This window comes from Lithobates pipiens, unplaced genomic scaffold (assembly GCF_037356315.1).
Source record: "Lithobates pipiens isolate NorthernLeopardFrog02 unplaced genomic scaffold, aLitPip1_a1.2 Scaffold_25, whole genome shotgun sequence".
Classification (NCBI taxonomy): Eukaryota; Metazoa; Chordata; class Amphibia; order Anura; family Ranidae; genus Lithobates; species Lithobates pipiens.
In genome coordinates this window covers 217,977,680-217,996,357 of record NW_027507787.1, presented here as the reverse complement: position 1 = coordinate 217,996,357, position 18,678 = coordinate 217,977,680, and the positions used below count along the sequence as shown (strand labels likewise).

At 44.4% G+C, this 18,678-nt stretch overlaps 1 protein-coding gene across 2 annotated transcripts in view; it reads right to left on the bottom strand.

Moving 5' to 3' along the window:
• Nucleotides 1-18,678, bottom strand: part of JAKMIP3 (Janus kinase and microtubule interacting protein 3) — a 261,757-nt gene that overhangs the window by 42,485 nt on the left and 200,594 nt on the right. For both annotated transcript variants that reach the window (XM_077455553.1, XM_077455552.1), the window contains 2 exons: nt 15,370-15,441; nt 6,887-7,655 (listed from right to left, as the gene is read on the bottom strand). In XM_077455553.1, the coding sequence (XP_077311679.1) occupies nt 15,391-15,441 (51 nt within the window). In that variant the 3' untranslated portion in view covers nt 6,887-7,655; nt 15,370-15,390. The remainder of the gene's footprint in view (nt 1-6,886; nt 7,656-15,369; nt 15,442-18,678) is intronic.

Below are 18,678 nucleotides of genomic sequence, written 5' to 3'. Positions count from 1 at the left end.
CAGTCTGGAGACCACTAACTTAGTGGATACACTACACGAATGTACAACTGGCTTCTATCTGCTTTCTGCAGGCCAGTAGTAATTTAAGCACAAGGTCCATAAAGGACTACAAAGTCATCACCTATATAAATGCGACTGATGCTCTTTATTAGGCATTGTGACTAGGGCAGCCAGAGAGTACCAAGGAACCAGATCCAAATTTGTGTTCACTTTAATTCTCTTATTTGTGCCTTGTCACCCCTCACTGCAAAATGCATCAACAGAAATAAGGAAGGGGGTGCAGGGTTTACTATGAAGAGTCACAAATCTCTGCAGGCCTAATACCATGATATGTGCTCTCTCTCCATTGGTTGAATGGAAGGTCTAATGACAACTACTTCCACATTCTGGTTTTCATGATAATCATATGACAAGGTTGGTAAAATAAATAAATAAATAAATAAAGATGGAGCTTGTACATAATGGAACCATTCCCTGGGATAACGTGATTTATGAATCAAAGTGATGAGGTGTTCAGGAAGCAATTGCAGCATGTACATCCCTCTACATGCATGATACAAACTGATAGGACACTTTTGTCCAGATATCAATAAACTACTAAAAAATGTGATTCTATTTGGTATACAAACCTGCATCCACAATACAAGAGGTGCCTGACGCACAATACAGTTTATAACAGGCCAATCTACTCAAAAGTAATAATGGAATTCTAGGTGGAACTCAGTGGCCCGAGTAGCTTTCTACATGCATTAGATACTCCAGCAGTATGAGCTCTACCTGAAAGTTTTAGATGTTCCTGCCCACCTGCTCCTGTTTAATTTCTCAATATAATGATTCAATTATTTATTTATTTATTTTCAATTAATGAATGAATAATCAAATAAAAAACAGTGGGAATCCTTCACAAGCCCAGATTTCATTCCAACAGAGCCCATAGGTATGTAAGAAATTGTCAGGTGGTTTGACTTTCAACCAAAAGCCAATACATCAGTTTTGTGTAGCCTGACCCTTTAATGTAGAAATATGTAAGGATCCAGATCCATGTACCCAAAAGTCCTATGCAATGATGTACTCTGAAGAACACCCAAATATTAAACTGCAGATTATGTTGGATCATACTGCCCTCTTGTGGTTATACTAAGTTAAAACATGAGGTCTAGATTATTAAAGCGAAACTTGTAATTTTTTTCATCTTCCTGTCTATTAAATCTTCTGCCCTTGTTGTTTTAACTTTGGATAGTACAACATTTTTTTTCTGCCAGTTAATACCTTATACAGCCCACTTCCTGTTTATTGTCTGGTCATTAGCCTAGGCTTATGACATCATGCACAGCTCTCTCTCTCACTCTTGTGAGAGTTTGCCAGGAAGGGAGGGGGGATGAATCATAAGAGGGCCAATGAGAGTGGCAGAGCTGGAAGTGTGTGTCTGTGTAAATCCAGGAAGTGAACAGGCAGCAGCTTCAGCTGCCTACAGTTAAAATGTCTGCAGCCAGACTCAGTGGAGGGAGATTTCTGAAGCATATTTGGCAAGTACAGAATCACAGTGTATATAAAATAATATGCAAAGTGGTTGGAGGGAAGCTTCAGAATGGCAAATATGTTTTTATTACAAATTATGTGAGCAGACTGCAGTTCCTCTTTAAGTTTGTTCTATGCATACTGCAAATTTTAAATAGAACTTCTGGGTTTGATAAGTTGTAAGCCAAAATTAAGCTGCTCAAACAGATTACAATGTGATTCTACAATCTCCTTTAGATAAAAAAAAGTAACTATGTGGTGCAGGGCCATAACTATGTGTAATGGGACCAATAGCAAAACCATTAGGCCCCGTTTAGATCGATGTGCTTACAGTAATGCAGGTTGAAATGCATGTCAGCGTAATGCAGAGCAACACATACATTCATTTTTAATGGGACTCCAATATACCAAACCGGTGGGCGCCCAATCCACCTGCATTACAGAGCACCATAACGTTTGCTGGTTTGGTAAAGAACTACCATGTGTTGCAGTGCATTCTGCTGGGAAATGGTGCAAGTTCATTTCTAGGTACATTGTGATGAGCTGGCAGCTCATTGAAAGAATGGGCTGGCCTAATGCAAAGCACGTTAATGAGCAATATAACCTTGATGTGCAGGTTGCCATGTGTGTGTTAACACATTGAATAGGATCATACAGGTGAGAAGGGACACTTAAGGGGCCCTTTGTATTTCTAATATTAAATGCAATTTCTGTAGTGAGACAAAATAACTATATATATATATATATATATATATATATATATATATATATATATATATATATATATGTATATAGGGCTTTTTTTGCAGTGGGAATGTGAGGGGACACAGTTCTGGCACCTCCCCTCCAGCATTGAATGTATGTATTGACAAGGGGTGCTGGGATGTCTACTGTTGCTGGCTGCTGGGGGATCTCTTGTTGCAGGGGTGTCTATTGTTGCCAGTGGGGGATCTATTTTTGGGAGGGTCAATTGTTGCTGGGAGTGATCTACTGTTGAGGGAGGGGGTCTATTGATGCTGGCCGCTGAGCAATCTATTGTTGCTGATGGGGGGGGTCTGTTGTTGCTGGCTGCAGGGGATCTATTTTATTGTTATCAGTAACACATTCCATACAAATTACTTAGGACCATGTGATTTCAAGGGATGGTGCTCAGAGGTGGGTAGGAAGAAGGGAGTACCTGCACCTATTCTCTGAGAAAAAATGCTATGTATATATATATATATATATATATATATATATATATACACTATTTTGTATAGAAGTTGCCCCACTATTCGCTATTATCACACAACTGGGTGGGCTCGGAGCACAGTGCCCCCCCCCCCCCCCCCGAGCCCACCCTTTTTGAAACCTATTAGAGCCTCTACCAAGTAGTATAACCTGTCCTCTGCCAGCATGCTGCAGAGAAAAACGCCAGCTCTCTGCCTGGAAGCAGTAGCCTTTATTTAACCACTTCAATACAGGGCACTTTCGCCCCCTTCCTTCCCAGCCCAATTTTCAGCTTTCATCGCTCTCGCACTTTCAGTGACAATTGCGCGGTCATGCTACACTGTACCCAAATGAAATTTTTATCATTTTGTTCGCACAAATAGAGCTTTATTTTGGTGGTATTTATTCACGACTCCGTTTTTTATTTTTTGCGCAAAAAAGCGCAAGAAAGCAGAAATGTGGAAAAAAAACTATATTTTCTTTTTTCTATTTTAAAAGAAATCCAATAAAATCAAATTTTGGCATAAATTTAAGCCAAAATGTATTCTGCTACATGTTTTTGGTAAAAAAAATTCCGTTAAGTGTATAATAATCGGTTTGTGTGATCACGGACATATGTACGCAAATGATCACGTACATATGTGTGCAGATAATCATTGGGACATGTGATTTTAGTGGGACATATGTGGGGGACATGTTTTTATTATTAGGGACATGTGTTTTTATTATTTGGGGACATGTATGTTTTGGGGACATGTGTGTTTTGGGGACATATGTGGGGACATTGTGTTTATACTGTGTGGTGTGTTGTGTGTTTACACTAGACTGGTGATCAGTGAGTAAAAAGCTGTAAAAAACAGCTCATACTCACTGATCATCAGCCGGCTGCAGCGATCTGCTCTCCTCTCCTCAGCGATGACTTCTGTGTGAGGAGAGGAGGAGCCGATTGCCTAGCAACCGGCTGTTTGTTTACATCACATGATGGCCGTGATTGGACATGGCCGTCATGTGATCAGGAGGGCCAATCACAGAGCCCTCCTGCCGATCTGAGATGCGCCGTGTCCGGGTGACACGAGCACATCGGGATCGCGCCGCTGCGCGGGCACGCGCGCGCGTGATCCCGCTCCTTCTGAAGGACGTTCCTGAACGTCCTATCAGAAGTAGACGGCTCCCACCCGGCCAATGCACATATACGGCCGGGTGGGAGCCGTCTACTTCTGATAGGACGTTCAGGTTAGACATGGCCCTTGCTAAGTTAGACCTATAAACATTGCTATTTGAAGAGCTCCAGCTTTTGACTCATCAGGGGGATGACAGATCTCTTTAGAGAAGGTTCTTCTCTGCAGCATCCTAGCAAGGGACAGGCCTTTCTACTGCATTGTTCCTTTATATAGAAAATAAAGTGTAATACTTTGCACAGCTTTTGTGTCGATGCACATGGAAAACATTTAGCCAATTTAAGCTGAAAATTCAATTGGGCTTTAAAACCCAAATATAGGAAAATAAAATAAAAAACGACCCCCACCCCCTACACTGCAAGGGTTAATTGCTTGTTATGTCTAGCAAAGAGACTTATCTGATTCCTAGCTCTGATTGGCTTGGGTGTTCTCCTCCTCTGCCCAAAGCTCTGGGCTGTAGGCAAAGCCTTGATGTCATCACATACAATACAGGGACATTAACACTTTATGGTACGCTGAGGAGGCTTAAGTGCAAATGTAGCTGGTCACAGCTTAGAGAGCAGCTTCATGGGGGCTCCTTAAAGTGTTTGTAAACTCTGTTACACCACTTTTACCTACCGGTAAACCTATAACAAGGCTTACCTGCAAGTACCGTGAATATCTCCTAAACTAGCACAGTTTAGGAGATATTCAGTATATGCTCTACTGCCGACATCATTGGCGCATGCTCACTGAAGAAACGGGCTGCTGGTGCCGTTTCTTTAGGACTCATGCCATGACCGATGGCCCCCGCTTGCATGTGCAGGAATGACATCCTCACGGCTTCAGGCAATCATAGCGCCAGAGCCGTGAATCTGGAAGTAACTCTGGTGGAAGATGTCCGCCATGTACTTGGAGTGCCGACGCCGATTCAGGGCATCGTTCTGAGGTAAATATTTCATAATGCTCAAGTATGTGATGCATACCAGCTCATTATGCCTTTACTTGCAGTTTTTTTTCCCAAAGGTTTACAAGTATACAAAAGTGATATGGACCATAAATAAAAGTCCAGAAATATTTAGACAGAATAAGGATGGATAAAGCACATGGACCAGATGGCATCCACCCAAGAATCCTAAAAGAATTGAGCTCTGTCATTTCAAGGCCATTGTTTCTAAAATTCTAAAATTTAGGGACGCTTTAATGATGGGAATAGTACCACTGGATTGGCGCAGGGCCAATGCGGTGCCTATATTTAAAAAGGGATCAAAGTCTTTGCCAAGTAACTATAGACCTGTTAGTTTAACTTCTGTTGTTTGGAAGATACTGGAGAGATTAATAAAATACCACATAGATGAGTTCTTGCTGTAAAAAAATATTTTAAGCAACAGACAGCATGGATTCATGAAAGACAGAAATGGTCAAACAAACCTGATTTCTTGTTATTAGGAGGTAAGTAAAACCTTGGACAGAGGCGTGGCGGTGGAGGTGGTATACTTGGATTTTACACACGGCTCATGTGTAAGGTAAGGCCTACATGCTTGGAAGGATCAATTTGTAAACGGATAGAAAACTGGCTAAATGACAGTATTCACAGAGTAGTGGTTAATGATTCTTACTCTGAATGGTCTAAGGTTATCAGTGGTGTACCCCAAGGTTCAGTGCTGGGACCCTTACTTTTTAATACCTTTATAAATGATATTGGGTCTGGGATTAAAAATAACATTTCCGTCTTTGCAGATGCCATGAAGCTATGCAGTGGAAAAACGTCCTTACAGGATGTCTCCAATTTACAAGCCGACCTCAATGCTCTGTCTAATTGGGCGACTATGTGACAAATGAGGTTTAATGTTGATAAATATGATAAATATGAACTCGGGGGCTAAGAATATGCATCATACATACTAGGGGGAGTACAGTTGGGGGAATCCATAGTGGAGAAGGATCTGGGGGTTTTGGTAGATCATAAACTCAATAATGTCATGCAATGCCAAGCTGTGGTTTCCAAAGCGAGCAAAGTCCTTTCTTGTATTAGGAAAAGTATGGACTCCAGAGAGGGATATCATTTTACATAGTTACGTAGTTAGTCAGGTTGAGAAAAGACACAAGTCCATCAAGTTCAACCAATAAAAAAAATACAATGCCATATACACAAACCTATATCCACAGTTGATCTAGAGGAAGGCGAAATTTTGCCCCTGTACAAATCATTAGTAAGAATATTCAGTTAATTTTTGGGCACCAGTTCTCAAAAAGGATATCGGGGAACTGGAGAAAGTGCAGAGAAGGAAACCCAAACTGATAAGAGGCATGGAGGAGTTCAGCTATGAGGAAAGATTAGAGGAACTGAATTATTCCATCTTGAGAAGAGGAGCTTAAGGGGGGATATGATCAACATGTACATATACATAAGTGATCCATATTGTGAACTTGGTATTGAGTTATTCACTTTAAAGGCATCACAGAGGAAAGAGGGCACTCTTTACGTCAAGAGGAAAAAAGATTTCATCTCCAAATACGGAAAGGTTTCTTCACAGTAAGAGCTGTGAAAATGTGGAATAGACTCTCTCCAGAGGTGGTTCTGGCCAGCTCAGTAGATTGCTTTAAAGAAGGCCTGGATTCTTTCCTAAGTGTACATAATATAACTGAGTACTAACATTTATAGGTAAAGCTGATCCAGGGAAATTCCGATTGCCTCTCGGGGGATCGGGAAGGAATTTTTTCCTCTGCTGTAGCAAATTGGATCATGCTTTGTGGGGTTTTTCGCATTCCTCTGGATCAACTGTTGGTATAGGATTGTGTAGATGGAATTGTATTTTTATTTTTTTTATTTTGGTTGAACTAGATGGACTTGTGTCTTTTTTTCAACCTGACTAACTAGTTAACTATGTAACCTCTCCCTAGACAAAAAGTGAAATTAACCTTCGGGGGAGGGTCCATTACAAGAGTGGATTTTTTTCTAGAGTTGGGCTTTAAGAATATTAGAATTAAAGCTTTCTTACCTGTCTTAAAAATGCACATCCTTAAAAACCGTCATAAAACGCCCATTTCCTAAACGTCCTTGTCTTGTGGTTGTGCTGTTCTTTACGACTTGCTGTGTTCTAACAAACGTCATTACGTTTGTGTGACATTGTCCCATCATTTCTTGCAGGAAAAAAAAAAACTTTTTATTCGTAGCTTGATGCAACGTATTGTACGGAGGTGCCTCGTAGTACATCGTTTGTGCTTTCCTGGTTAGAATATATATTTCTCTGTTAAAGCATCTGTGGGATTTTATTTTAAAGTTTGTTAAAATGTGAGTTATTCACTCAGCTAAAACTGTGGTGATCCCAGAAAGTGAAGGCCTGGGAGTTGTGACGTTGCAACATTTGTAGGGTGGAGGGACCATGTGGATGAAGCCGGGGGGCTGAGTTCTGTTCTTGTCCCATTGTTCGTACACATGATGCAAATTGATGTAAGAGCTGAACACAAGATAAATGCACTTCTATACAGAAGCAATACGCTGCCTGCCTAGCAGGAAATCAGGGTGTCCATTTATCCTGAATCATTAGATCTGTTTTGTTAGTTGAAGTTCTCAGCTTTCGCTGTGTTTTTTTTTTTTTTTAATCTTTAGCACACAAATTGCTGTGAGTATCCAGCAAAGCACCACAGAAGTGGAAGTCAGTAAAAATGTTGTTTAAAAGTTTTGGCCTTGATATCATATACTTCAGTCCGTCAGTATAATCCAGCCTATTCACAGGCAGCGATATATCATACTGAACCAGGCTACAGCTGGCATACATTGGATGGGCAGAGTGGAGGGGCACAGGAGGGAAGGATAAAGAGGGGAAGGAATAAGAGAGACAGCAAGAAAGAAAGAAAGAAAGAAAGAAAGATGAGACAGAGAAAAAGCAAAAAAGAGACAGACAGAGAGAAGAGAAAGAGAGAGAGAGAAATGGAGAGAGAGGGAGGAGAGAGAGGGAAGGAGAGAGGGTGGGAGAGAGAGAGAGATGGGGAGGAAGAGAGAGAGGTTGGAGGGAGAGAGGGGGGTGGAGAGAGAGGGAGAGAAGGAGGGGGGAGGGAGAGGGAGCGAGAGAGATGGGGGGATGGAGATAGAGAGGAGGGAGATGGAGAAAGAGGGATAGAGAGAGAGGGGGGAGGGGAAGCGAGAGAGGGAGAGAGAGTGATAGAGAGGGGGTTGAGAGAGAGGAGGAGAGACAGTGAGAGAGAGTGATACAGAGGGGGAGAGAGGCAGAGAGAGTGATAGAAAGGGGAGAGAGAGAGAGACAGGGGAGGGAGAAAGTGAGAGAGAGGGGGGAGTGAGAGAGAGAGGGGGAGAGGGAGGGGGAAGAGAAAGAGAGGAAGGGAGAGAGGGTGATAGAGAGGGGGAGAGAGAGGGGGATCAGAGAGAGGAGGAGAGACAGTGAGAGAGGGAGGGGGAGAGAAAGTGATAGAGAGGGGGGGAGAGAGAGAGGGGGAGAGAGAGAGAGAGGGGGAGAGAGAGGGAGAGGAAGGGAGAGAGGGAGAGAGAGAGAGTGATAGAAAGGGGAGGGAGAGAGGGGGAGAGAGCGGGGGTGGAGAGAGAGATAGAGACAGAGGTGAGAGAGAAGGGGAGAGAGGGGGGGAGAGAGGGAGAAAGAGATAGGGGAAGGTAGAGGGAGCGAGAGAGAAAGAGAGAGAGGGGTGGAGAGGGCAGGAGAGAGGTGGGCAAGAGAGAGAGGGAGGGGGAGAGTGAGAGAAAGAGGGGGAGAGAGAGTGAGAGAGAGGGGGAGGGAGAGAGATGGGGAGGAAGAGAGAGAGGGGAGGGGGGAGAGTGAGAGAGAGGGGAGGGGAGAGAGAGAGGGGGAGGGAGAGGGGGAGAGAGTGAGCGAGAGAGAGGGGGAGAGGAGGGAGATAGAGAAGGAGTGATAGAGAGGGGGAGCGAGAGAGGGAGAGAGAGTGATAGAGAGGGGAGAGAGATGGAGAGAGTGATAGAAAGGGGAAAGAGAGAGGGGTGGAGAGCGAGAGAGGGGGGAGAGAGAGGGGGAGAGAGAGAGACAGAGGAGGGAGAAAGTGAGAGAGGAGGAGAGGGAGAGGGAGAGAGAGAGAGGGGGGAGAGAGAAAGAGGAAGGGAGAGAGAGTGATAGAAAGGGGAGAGAGAGCGGGGTGGGGAGGGAGAGAGAGGGGGAGAGAGAGAGAGACAGAGGTGAGAGAGGGGGTGAGTGAGAGAGAGAGAGGGGGAGAGAGGGAGATGGAGAGGGGGAGAGGAAGGGAGAGAGGGAGAGATAGAGCGGAAGGGAGAGGGGAGCGAGAGAGAGAGAGAGAGGGGGTGGAGAGGGAGGGAGGGGGAGAGTGAGAGAAAGGGGGGGAGAGAGTGAGAGAGATGGGGAGGGAGGGAGAGTGATAGAGAGGGAGAGAGAAAGAGGGAGAGAGAGGGAGAAGGGGAGGAGAGAAGAAGAGAGAGTGATAGAGAGGGGGAGAAAGAGGTACAGAGGGGTCGAGAGAGAGGGGGAAAGTGAGAGATAGATAGAGAGGGGGAGAGAGCGGGAGAGTGGGGAGGAGGGAGAGAGTGATAGAAAGGGGGAGAGAGGGAGAGAGAGAGGGAGGGGGGTGGAGAGTGAGAGAGAGAGGGGGGAGAGTGAGAGAGAGAGGAGGGGAGTGAGAGAGAGGGGGAGGGAGGGAGAGAAAGAGAGTGAGAGGGGGAGGGAGAGGAAGGAAGAGAGTGAGAGAGAGGGTGGAGAGGGAGGGAGAGAGGGGTCAGAGTGAGAGAAAGAGGGGGGAGAGGGAGAGAGAGAGGGAGAGAGAGAGGGTGGGAGAGAAAGGGTGGAGAGAGAGGGAGGGAGAGAGGGGTCAGAGTGAGAGAAAGAGGGAGAGAGAGAGGGTGGGAGAGAAAGGGGGAGAGAGAGGGAGGGAGAGAGGGGGAGAGAGAGGGAGGGAGAGAGGGGGGGAGAAAGAGGGAGGGAGAGAGGGAGATAGAGAAAGAGGGAGCGAGAGAGTGAGAGGGAGAGAGGGGGAGGGAGAGGGAGCGATAGAGAGGGGGAGAGAGAGAGTTATAGAAAGGGGAGAGAGGAAGAGAGAGAGGGAGGGGGCATGGAGAGTGAGAAAGAGAGGGGGGAGAGTGAGAGAGAGAGGAGGGGAGTGAGAGAGAGGGGGAGGGAGGGAGAGAGTGAGAGGGGGAGAGAGAGGGAGAGGAAGGAAGAGAGTGAGAGAGAGGGTGGAGAGGGAAGGAGAGAGGGAGAGAGGGGTCAGAGTGAAAGAAAGAGGGGGGAGAGGGAGAGAGAGAGGGTGGGAGAGAGAGAGGGAGATAGGGGGGAGAGGGAGAGAGAGTGAGCACAATAGAGAGGGAGAGAGAGGGAGGGAGAGAGAAAGGGTGGGAGCATGAATAAATAGAGAAAGACAGAAAGGAATGGATAGATAAAGAAAGAGAGTGAGATTTGAACAGATAGAAAGAGAGAAAGAAAGAATGAAAGAGAACAAAAGAGAGAGAAAGAAAGAGCAATAGAGAGAGAGAGAGAAATAAATGGAGAGAGAGGAAGAGGTATATAGAAAAAAGAGAGAAGAGATATAGAAGAGATATAGAAGAAAGAAGAGAGAGGGAAAGAGAAGAAGAGAGAGAGAATGAATACATAGAGAAAGATAGAAAGGAATTGATATATAAAGAAAGAGAGTGAAGTTTGATTAGATAAAGAGAGAGAGAAAGAAAGAGTGAGAAAGGGAAAGTAAGACAGAGATAGAGAGAGAGAATGGAAAAAAGGGAAGGAGAGATAGAGATGGAGAGAGAGAAGGAGAGAATTGAGAAAAAAAGTGTGGATGGGGTGCATAAAAAGAGAGACATACATATAGACAAAGAGAGAGAGAGAGATTCAGTGAACAGTGAGTGTGTGTGTGGGGGGGGGGGGGGGGGGGGTAATTGAAAGGGATAAAAGAAAGGAAAATGGACATAAAGAGAGTGATAGAGACCAAAGGAGAGAGAGAAAGAGATAAAAGTAAAGAAGTGAGGAGGAAGAGGAGGACAGAAAGGGAGAGAGACATTGAGTGAGAAAAAAAAGTGTTAAGGAGAGAAAGAAAAGGGAAGAGATAAAGAGAAGCCATCAAAAAAAGAAAAAGCAGGGAGGAAGAGGAGAGATAGAGAAGAGACAAGAGGCGAGACACAGAGGGAAGAACAATATGAGATGAAGGACACAGAACATTGAATTAAAAAAAGAGAGGGAGGAGCAGAGAAGAGGGAAGAACAGACGAGAATAGAAAATTAGTCCTGATAAAATAATGATACAAACAATAATTTAAAACCAGCTCCACAAATTGAACAATTAAAAAATAAAATTTGAATTTAGTTTAGTTCATTAAATTGATATTTACAGCACCTTTTTACATTCAATACAATAAGAGCCATATCTTCATCTCAATGTCTGCTATGAAGCCAATCGTATATGGATTGAAATTCAGCCAGTTCATCGGGGACGTCCGAATTTCAATGTATGTATGTGCAGGCTGGCTGTACAAAAGTTGGTCTACCGATCAACTTCTGTACAACCGCCCCATCCGATTTTCCTTGCTTGATCAGCGCTGTGGCCTCTAATCTCCAGCGTTTGTTTTATTTAGTGTAACTCCACTTTTGTTGATAAAAAACAAACCCCTGATCAATGTGCATTTCAAGGACCTAAACAAGCTTTGTAGCAGAGTCCTTCCATTTTCTGCTCCGAAGATCATAGTTTGTTCCAGTGTCCTTCCCAGACTGAGTCCTGAAATCAATCTGGGAAGCATGGCATTTAAAAATGAGTTTACAAGCATTTGGAAACATTCAGAGTATTTAATCCGCCTCTCGGGTGCACAGATCTCTATTTTGCTAAGCGCAAATAAACTGAATGTACCTGAAGGCAAGTAAATGCTCAGTGTGAAATATACCATTTACATGTATCCGTGTTTAGAAATGTCCTCCAAATGTACAGGTGATACTCGAAAAATTAGAATATCGTGCAAAAGTTCATTTGTTTCACTAATGCAATTTAAAAGGTGAAACTAATATTTTTTAGATTGTAAGCTCTAACGAGCAGGGCCCTCTGATTCCTCTTGTACCAAATTGTAATGTAACTGTAATGTCTGCCCTCATGTTGTAAAGCGCTGAGCAAACTGTTGGCGCTATATAAAACCTGTATAATAATAATATGAAATAGACTCATTACATGCAAAGCAAGATCGTTCAAGGGGTGATTTGTCATAATTGTGAAGATTATGGCTTACAGCTCATGAAAACCCCAAATCCACAATCTCCAAAAAAAAAAAAAATAGAATATTGTGAAAAGGTGCAATATTCTAGGCTTAAAGTGTGTAGCGATGATACTTTGGACAAGGTGTCTGTCATCTATAAATTTAGTTTTTTCCTTAGAACGGTAATGGGGTTCTGAGGGTTAATTATGTAGGTTAACTTTGACATCGGTTTGGCTGGGCTGTGTTAGAGTTATGCCTGGTCATGTGTACAGTGAGGTGCACATGACAGGCTTAGAATCAGGCCTGGTTGGACGCCTTGGGTATCAGCGTTCCCCCGGAGCCAATCAGTGGTAGCGCCGAGCCCCGCTGAGGGGTCTGGGGAAGGGTATTCAAGATGTTGAAGTCACGTGTTCTGGGTTCGTTCGTGAGGCCATAGCGGCCTGTTCCTGATACTGGACCGGGGTTGCCCCGCGAGGGGTCCCGGTCACGGGAGTGTATGTTGCCCCGCAACATGCTTCGGTTGGTTATCCCCAATAGACCTGCCTGGTCAGGGGTGAGGATCCATCTGTTCCCGAGTCTCGTAACTGGCTGGTCCGAGGCAGAGGGTATGCCAGAGGGTGTGCTCTCGGCTTGGAGGGGCACCACAGCTCGATTAAGTGACCAGGGGAGGACTCTTCAGAGGAGGGCCAACAAGCTGGCATCCTGAGAAGTGCCTGGTTGCTGGGTTGTGAAGGACACTGATGAATCCACGCTTTTTCCAGTACTGCCAAGGAGACAGAGAACGTTCCAGGTACTGAGGAAAAAGGTTCCTGTTCACTTCTGTTACAAGTTACTCAAGGTCAAAGATTTCACAAGTTCTGGATCAAAGTGCTGACTTCCATAATCTTTGGGTGGTATTAGAGACTTTCTGATATTAGCAGTTCAAGGTGCCTGAGTTCCTTCACCTTTGCTCTCTGTTCCCATACGAGACTGTGTTGTTGGATGTTACCCCTGCAAATAAAAACCTTTTCTAAAGGACTTTTATGGTGTCAGCATCCAAAGTTGTTGGGTATTAACCCTGGGAACCCCTAGACGTGGAAGAACAAGCCAAGCGGAGGTAACCGGTAAGCCCAAAAGTTAAGGCTGCCCTGCCAAGAGTTATGACCGCTACAAGTGTCTAATCAGCTAATTAAGCCATAACACCTGCAAAGGGTTCCTGAGCCTTTAAATGGTCTCTCAGTCTGGTTCAGTAGCAATCATAATCACAGGAAAGACTGCTGATCTGACAGTTGTGCAGAAAACCATAATTGACACCCTCCATAAGGAGGGAAAGCCTCAAAAGGTAATTGCAAAAGAAGTTGGATGTTCCCAAAGTACTGTATCAAAGCACATTAGTAGAACATTATGTGCAAGGGAAAAGTGTGGAAGAAAAAGGTGCAGAAGCAGCAGGGATGACCGCAGCCTGGAGAGGATTTTCAGGAAAAGGCCATTCTAAAGTGTTGGGGACTTTCACAAGGAGTGGACTGAGGCTGGAGTCAGTGCATCAAGAGCCACCACACACTGACTGATCCTGGACATGGGCTTCAAATGTCACATTCCTCTTGTCAAGCCACTCCCAGGGCTGGACTGGGACAAAAATTTGGCCCTGGACTTCATCCAGACCGGCCAACTTTAATTTTGCAAACACGCAAAAAACAGTATATAAACTGTACGCAATTGGGCAAAAAAAGCCCCTAGAGAGCCCCCCTTAAATCAGGGTCCCCAGAGAGCCCCTCCTTACATCTGGGTCCCCAGAGAGCCCCCCACTTACATCAGGGTCCCCAGAGAGCCTCCCCTTACATCAGGGTCCCCAGAGAGCCTCCCCTTACATCAGGGTCCCCATATAGCCTTCCCCTTACATCAGGGTCCCCAGAGAGCCCCTCTTACATCAGAGTCCCCAGAGATCATCCGCCTTACATCAGGGTCCCTAGAGAGCAAACCCCTTACATCCGGGTCCCCGCAGAGCCTCTCTCTTACATCAGGTTCCCCAGAGAGCCTCCGGCTTACATTAGGGTCCCCAGAGAGCCCCTCCTTACATCAGGGTCACCAGAAAGAGGGCAGGTAGTGGGCTGGGACCCTGTGGTTGGGGACTCCTGGACTGACTCAAGGCTATGGGCCCCAGATTCGGGGCTATAGCCCCAAAAGTCCCCCCCAGCAATGCCACTGGCTGTCACTGAAACCGGCCCACTGAGCCATCAGCCCACCGGGAAACTCCCTATAGTCCCTATGGCCAGTACATGCCTGGCCACTCCTGAACAACAAATAACATCAAATGCATCTTACCTGGGCTAAAGAAAAACAGACCTGGTCTGTTGCTCAGTGGTCAAATGTCCTCTGTTTCTGTTGAGAGCAAATCTTGCATCTCATTTGGAAACCAAGGACCCAGACTATGGAGGAAGAATGTAGAGGCACACACTGCAAGATGCTTGAAGTCCAGTATGAAGCTTCCACAGTCTGTGTTGATTTGGGGAGCCGTGTCATCTGCTGGTGTTGGTCCACTGTGCTTCATTAAGTCCACGGCCAACACAACCCTCTACCAGGAGATTTTGGAGCACTTCATGCTTCCTTCTGCAGATGAGCTCTATGGGGATGCTAACTTTGTTTTCCAGCAAGACTTGGCAACGCCCCACACTGCCAAAAGCACTAAAACCTGGTTTAATGACTGTGGGATTACTGGGCTTCATAGGCCAGCAAACTCGCCTGACCTGAACCCCATAGAGAATCTACGGGGCATTACCAAGAGAAAGATGAGAGACATGAGACCGAACAAAAAGAAGAGCTGAAGGCCGCTATTGAAGCACCTGGTCTTCCATAACACTTCAGCAGTGCCACAGGCTGAGAGCTTCCATGCCTTGCCGCATTGAGGCAGTAATTGCTGCAAAAGGGGCCCAAACCAAGTACTGAGTACATATGCATTTTTATACATTTCAGAGTTCCGATATTGTCCTATGTACAATCCTTGTTTTATTGATTGCATGTAATATTCTAATTTTCTGAGATTGTGGATTTGGGGTTTTCATGAGCTGTAAGCCATAATCATCACAATTGTGACAAATCACGGCTTGAGTTATCTTGCTTTCCATCTAATGAGTCTATCTCATATATTAGTTTCACCTTTTAAGTTGCTTTAGCGAAATAAATGAACTTTTGCACAATATTCAAATTTTTCGAGTTTCACCTGTAGGTAATCACCTGTATGTAATCACCTGTATGTAATTGGCCATATGAATGAGGCCTAAACATACAAACAAATAAATAAAGCACAGCATCTCATAGTTAGAAGCTACAATTTGACACATACCAGGCACGATGTGCAGACCATCTAGGACCATAGGATAAAAGCTAATGAAAAAAATAAAAACAAAAATAAAAACTGGAAAAAGGAGAGAAAAAAATAAATTAGAATTTACAACATCTCTTTGTCAGGAAAATATCACAGCAGCATTGGAACATTGGATGGAGTCAACATTACACATTGAGACTCTCTTCATTGATAGCAATACATACGTCTATTGGAAGTACAGCACAGATGAGATGTAAAGATGGATCTACAAAACAACACTTTAGCACTAGATTTCATCTCAAATAAAATAAACCAGTGGCCTGAATCAGTTCCATAATATAACATTCTTTCTATCTACTAAATTATCCTGAATCAGGCCACCAATGTAATGAAACCCTTTCATCTTCCTTTAAAGCAAGGATTCCAAACTTCCGAATGCCATTGGGACACTTTTCCTCCCACTGATATGAGGCACCATTCCTTCCACTAACATCAACAATGTGGCACTATTCCTCCTCCTAATACCAGTGATGTACAGGCAGCACTATGTCATTTTTTACTCCCAGTGACCACCAAGCTTGAGACATTGTTTACTACCACCGACACTAGGGGCATTTTCTACTCCCAATGGCGGACAGCCCAGCAACCCCAAAGTCTTAAGGGCAGTAAACTGGCCCTTGGTTTACAAAGCTTAGAAACAACTGCTTTAAAGCCTAGTGCCCATATTCAGGATGTGACTGTCACCTCAAAATCCTAATATTTGTGGGGATCCAGGATAATAATTCTCAGGGTTGGTACAATAAGGGTAACTAAACTCTGATTTAAAAAAAATAATAATAATAATTTGTGAGAGAAGTCTATCACGCTCCCCCGCCGCGGCTTCGGCCTTGCTCTGAAGCAGTGGCCATCTTTCTACACCCAGGCCGTTTACAATGTGATCGTCCGACGGATCAATCACTTGTAAACAAACCGGCGTCATGTCATGACACTGGTTTCTCTCTCTCCTCTCTGTACTAATCTGTACAGTGGAGGGGAGAGATCGGATGGAAGCAGCCATCCCTCCATACCCTGCCAATACCCAGCAATACCCTGCCAATACTCTGCAATACCCTGCCAATACTCTGCAATACCCAGCAATACCCTGTCAATACTCTTCAATACCCTGCCAATACTCTGCAATACCCTGCAATACCCTGCCAATACCCTGCCAATACTCTGCCATACCCAGCCAATACTCTGCCATACCCAGCGATACCCAGCCATACTCTGCAATACCCAGCCATACTCTGCGATACCCAGCCATACTCTGCAATACTCAGCCATTCTTAGCCGTACCCAGCCATACTCAGCCAATATTACAGTGGGGGCGATTGTGGATATTACAGTGGGGACTATATGGTGGTGGAATTTTCACAGGTTTTTGCAAATTCAATTATTATTTGCTGATCCGAAAAATGATCTGATCTGTGACTCTGATCCGAGGAACGATCCGATCCGTGAGTTTTTTGATCCGTTGCACCCCCAATATATATATATATATATATATATATATATATATATGCATTCTTAGCTCAGAAATGTTCATTCTAATGCCCCATACACACGGTCGGACATTCCAACCACAAAATCCGTCTGTTTTTGTCTGGCGGATTTTGGCCGAAACTTGTCTTGCATACACACGGTTGCACAAACTTGTCAGAAAATCCGGAACAACGTGACGTCCTATACGTACGTCGGGACTACGTAGAGGCCAGTATCCAATAGCTTTCGTCTCAGAATTTTTTCTGAGCATGCATGGCACTTTGTGCGTTGTAATTCTCGAGACACGATCGGAAAAAGTCAGATCGGATTTTGTTGTCTGAAAATTTTAGATCCTGCTCTCAAACTTTTTCCGTCGGAAATTCCGACAGAAAAAGTCCGACAGAGCCCACACACAATCGGATTTTCCGACAACATAATCCGATCTGACTTTTTCCATCGGAATTTCCGACCGTGTGTATGGGGCATATTGCTCTCAGTCTCCTCCAAATCTCCAATTTGCTTTTTTTTTCTTTTCTTTTTTTTTGCTGATGTGACTCATAGGGAACTTGGTATGGTTTGTCATTCAATTAACAGACCACACCAGGTCTTCTACTGTGCATGTGCAAGATCGGCACATGTGTTGTATGAGATCGGCATGTGCAAAACAAAGCAAGATCTCCCTGGAAGGCACGGGTCATGTAGCCTTCCCTGGGGGCGCCTATAAGGCCCTGGCTATGTCAGCAAAGCATATTGGAAAACAGGAAGTGCGAAAACAAAATTGGAAGATTAAAAAAAAAAAAAAAAACTACTTATGTGTACAAAATCTTAATGATGTTTAGAGATGAGCATGCAGAGATGATAGTGATTTAGATTTTTGTGTTTGGGTGCCAAAGGTCCATTGTAACAAAAAAAAAAAATGGTAAGAACAAGAAGCCACCACGCACTGAAGTGATCACTGACATCCTCTTTATTGTAAAAGATATGCATAGACATGGTTATGCAGTCCCTGCCCCAGAACAAACACGTTTCACCCAATATGGCTTAGTCGTGGAGCCCTATTGGGTGAAACATGTTAAGAGGGGGCAGTCCTTCTGTGGGGATTGCTATTACTATGTCTGTGGATCTCTTTTACAATAAAGGGGATGTTAGTGATTTCTCCTGTGTGCGATGGCTTCTTGTTCCTACACTGAGCTTGTGAGTGAGGATGGCTTGGCTTTCCGCCAGCAAACAATGGTCAAGTGGCAGTGGAGAGAAGGAGCTCGGAGTGGAAAGCTACTTGTCAGTATCAAGAAGAAAAAAGATAGTAAACCTCGTATATCTCTTCTGCCAAAATTTTTTAGCATTTCTTTTTGTATCCTGTCTGGGGCACATGTGCAGTGCACTGTACACTCTCAGTCCTTTCATAGCATCTGTAAGATAATAAAGCTTGATGCATATGCGGATATTATAACTCCAATGTACATGAGCGGAAAATCACACGACCAGTGGCCACTTTATGGCCAAGGAAAGAAGACATTGGATGCATAATGAGAAGGAGCCTGGAACTGTCAGAGGTCAACCCAAAAGAGAAGTCTATCATGCTCCCCCAGCCACCAGCACCTCAAATCCACTTTTAATCTTATAAAAAATTTATTTTAAGACTGGATAATGCGTGCATGTTTGATCGGGATAAAATACTATGGGCAGCTATAAGTGCTTTACTGGTGTCCAGTAACAGTAGTCACTCTTATAGACCAAGCCTGGCTCCAGGTCCCAGAACGCACAACTATCAGGAGACTCATATTGCACTAATTCCGCGTACACACG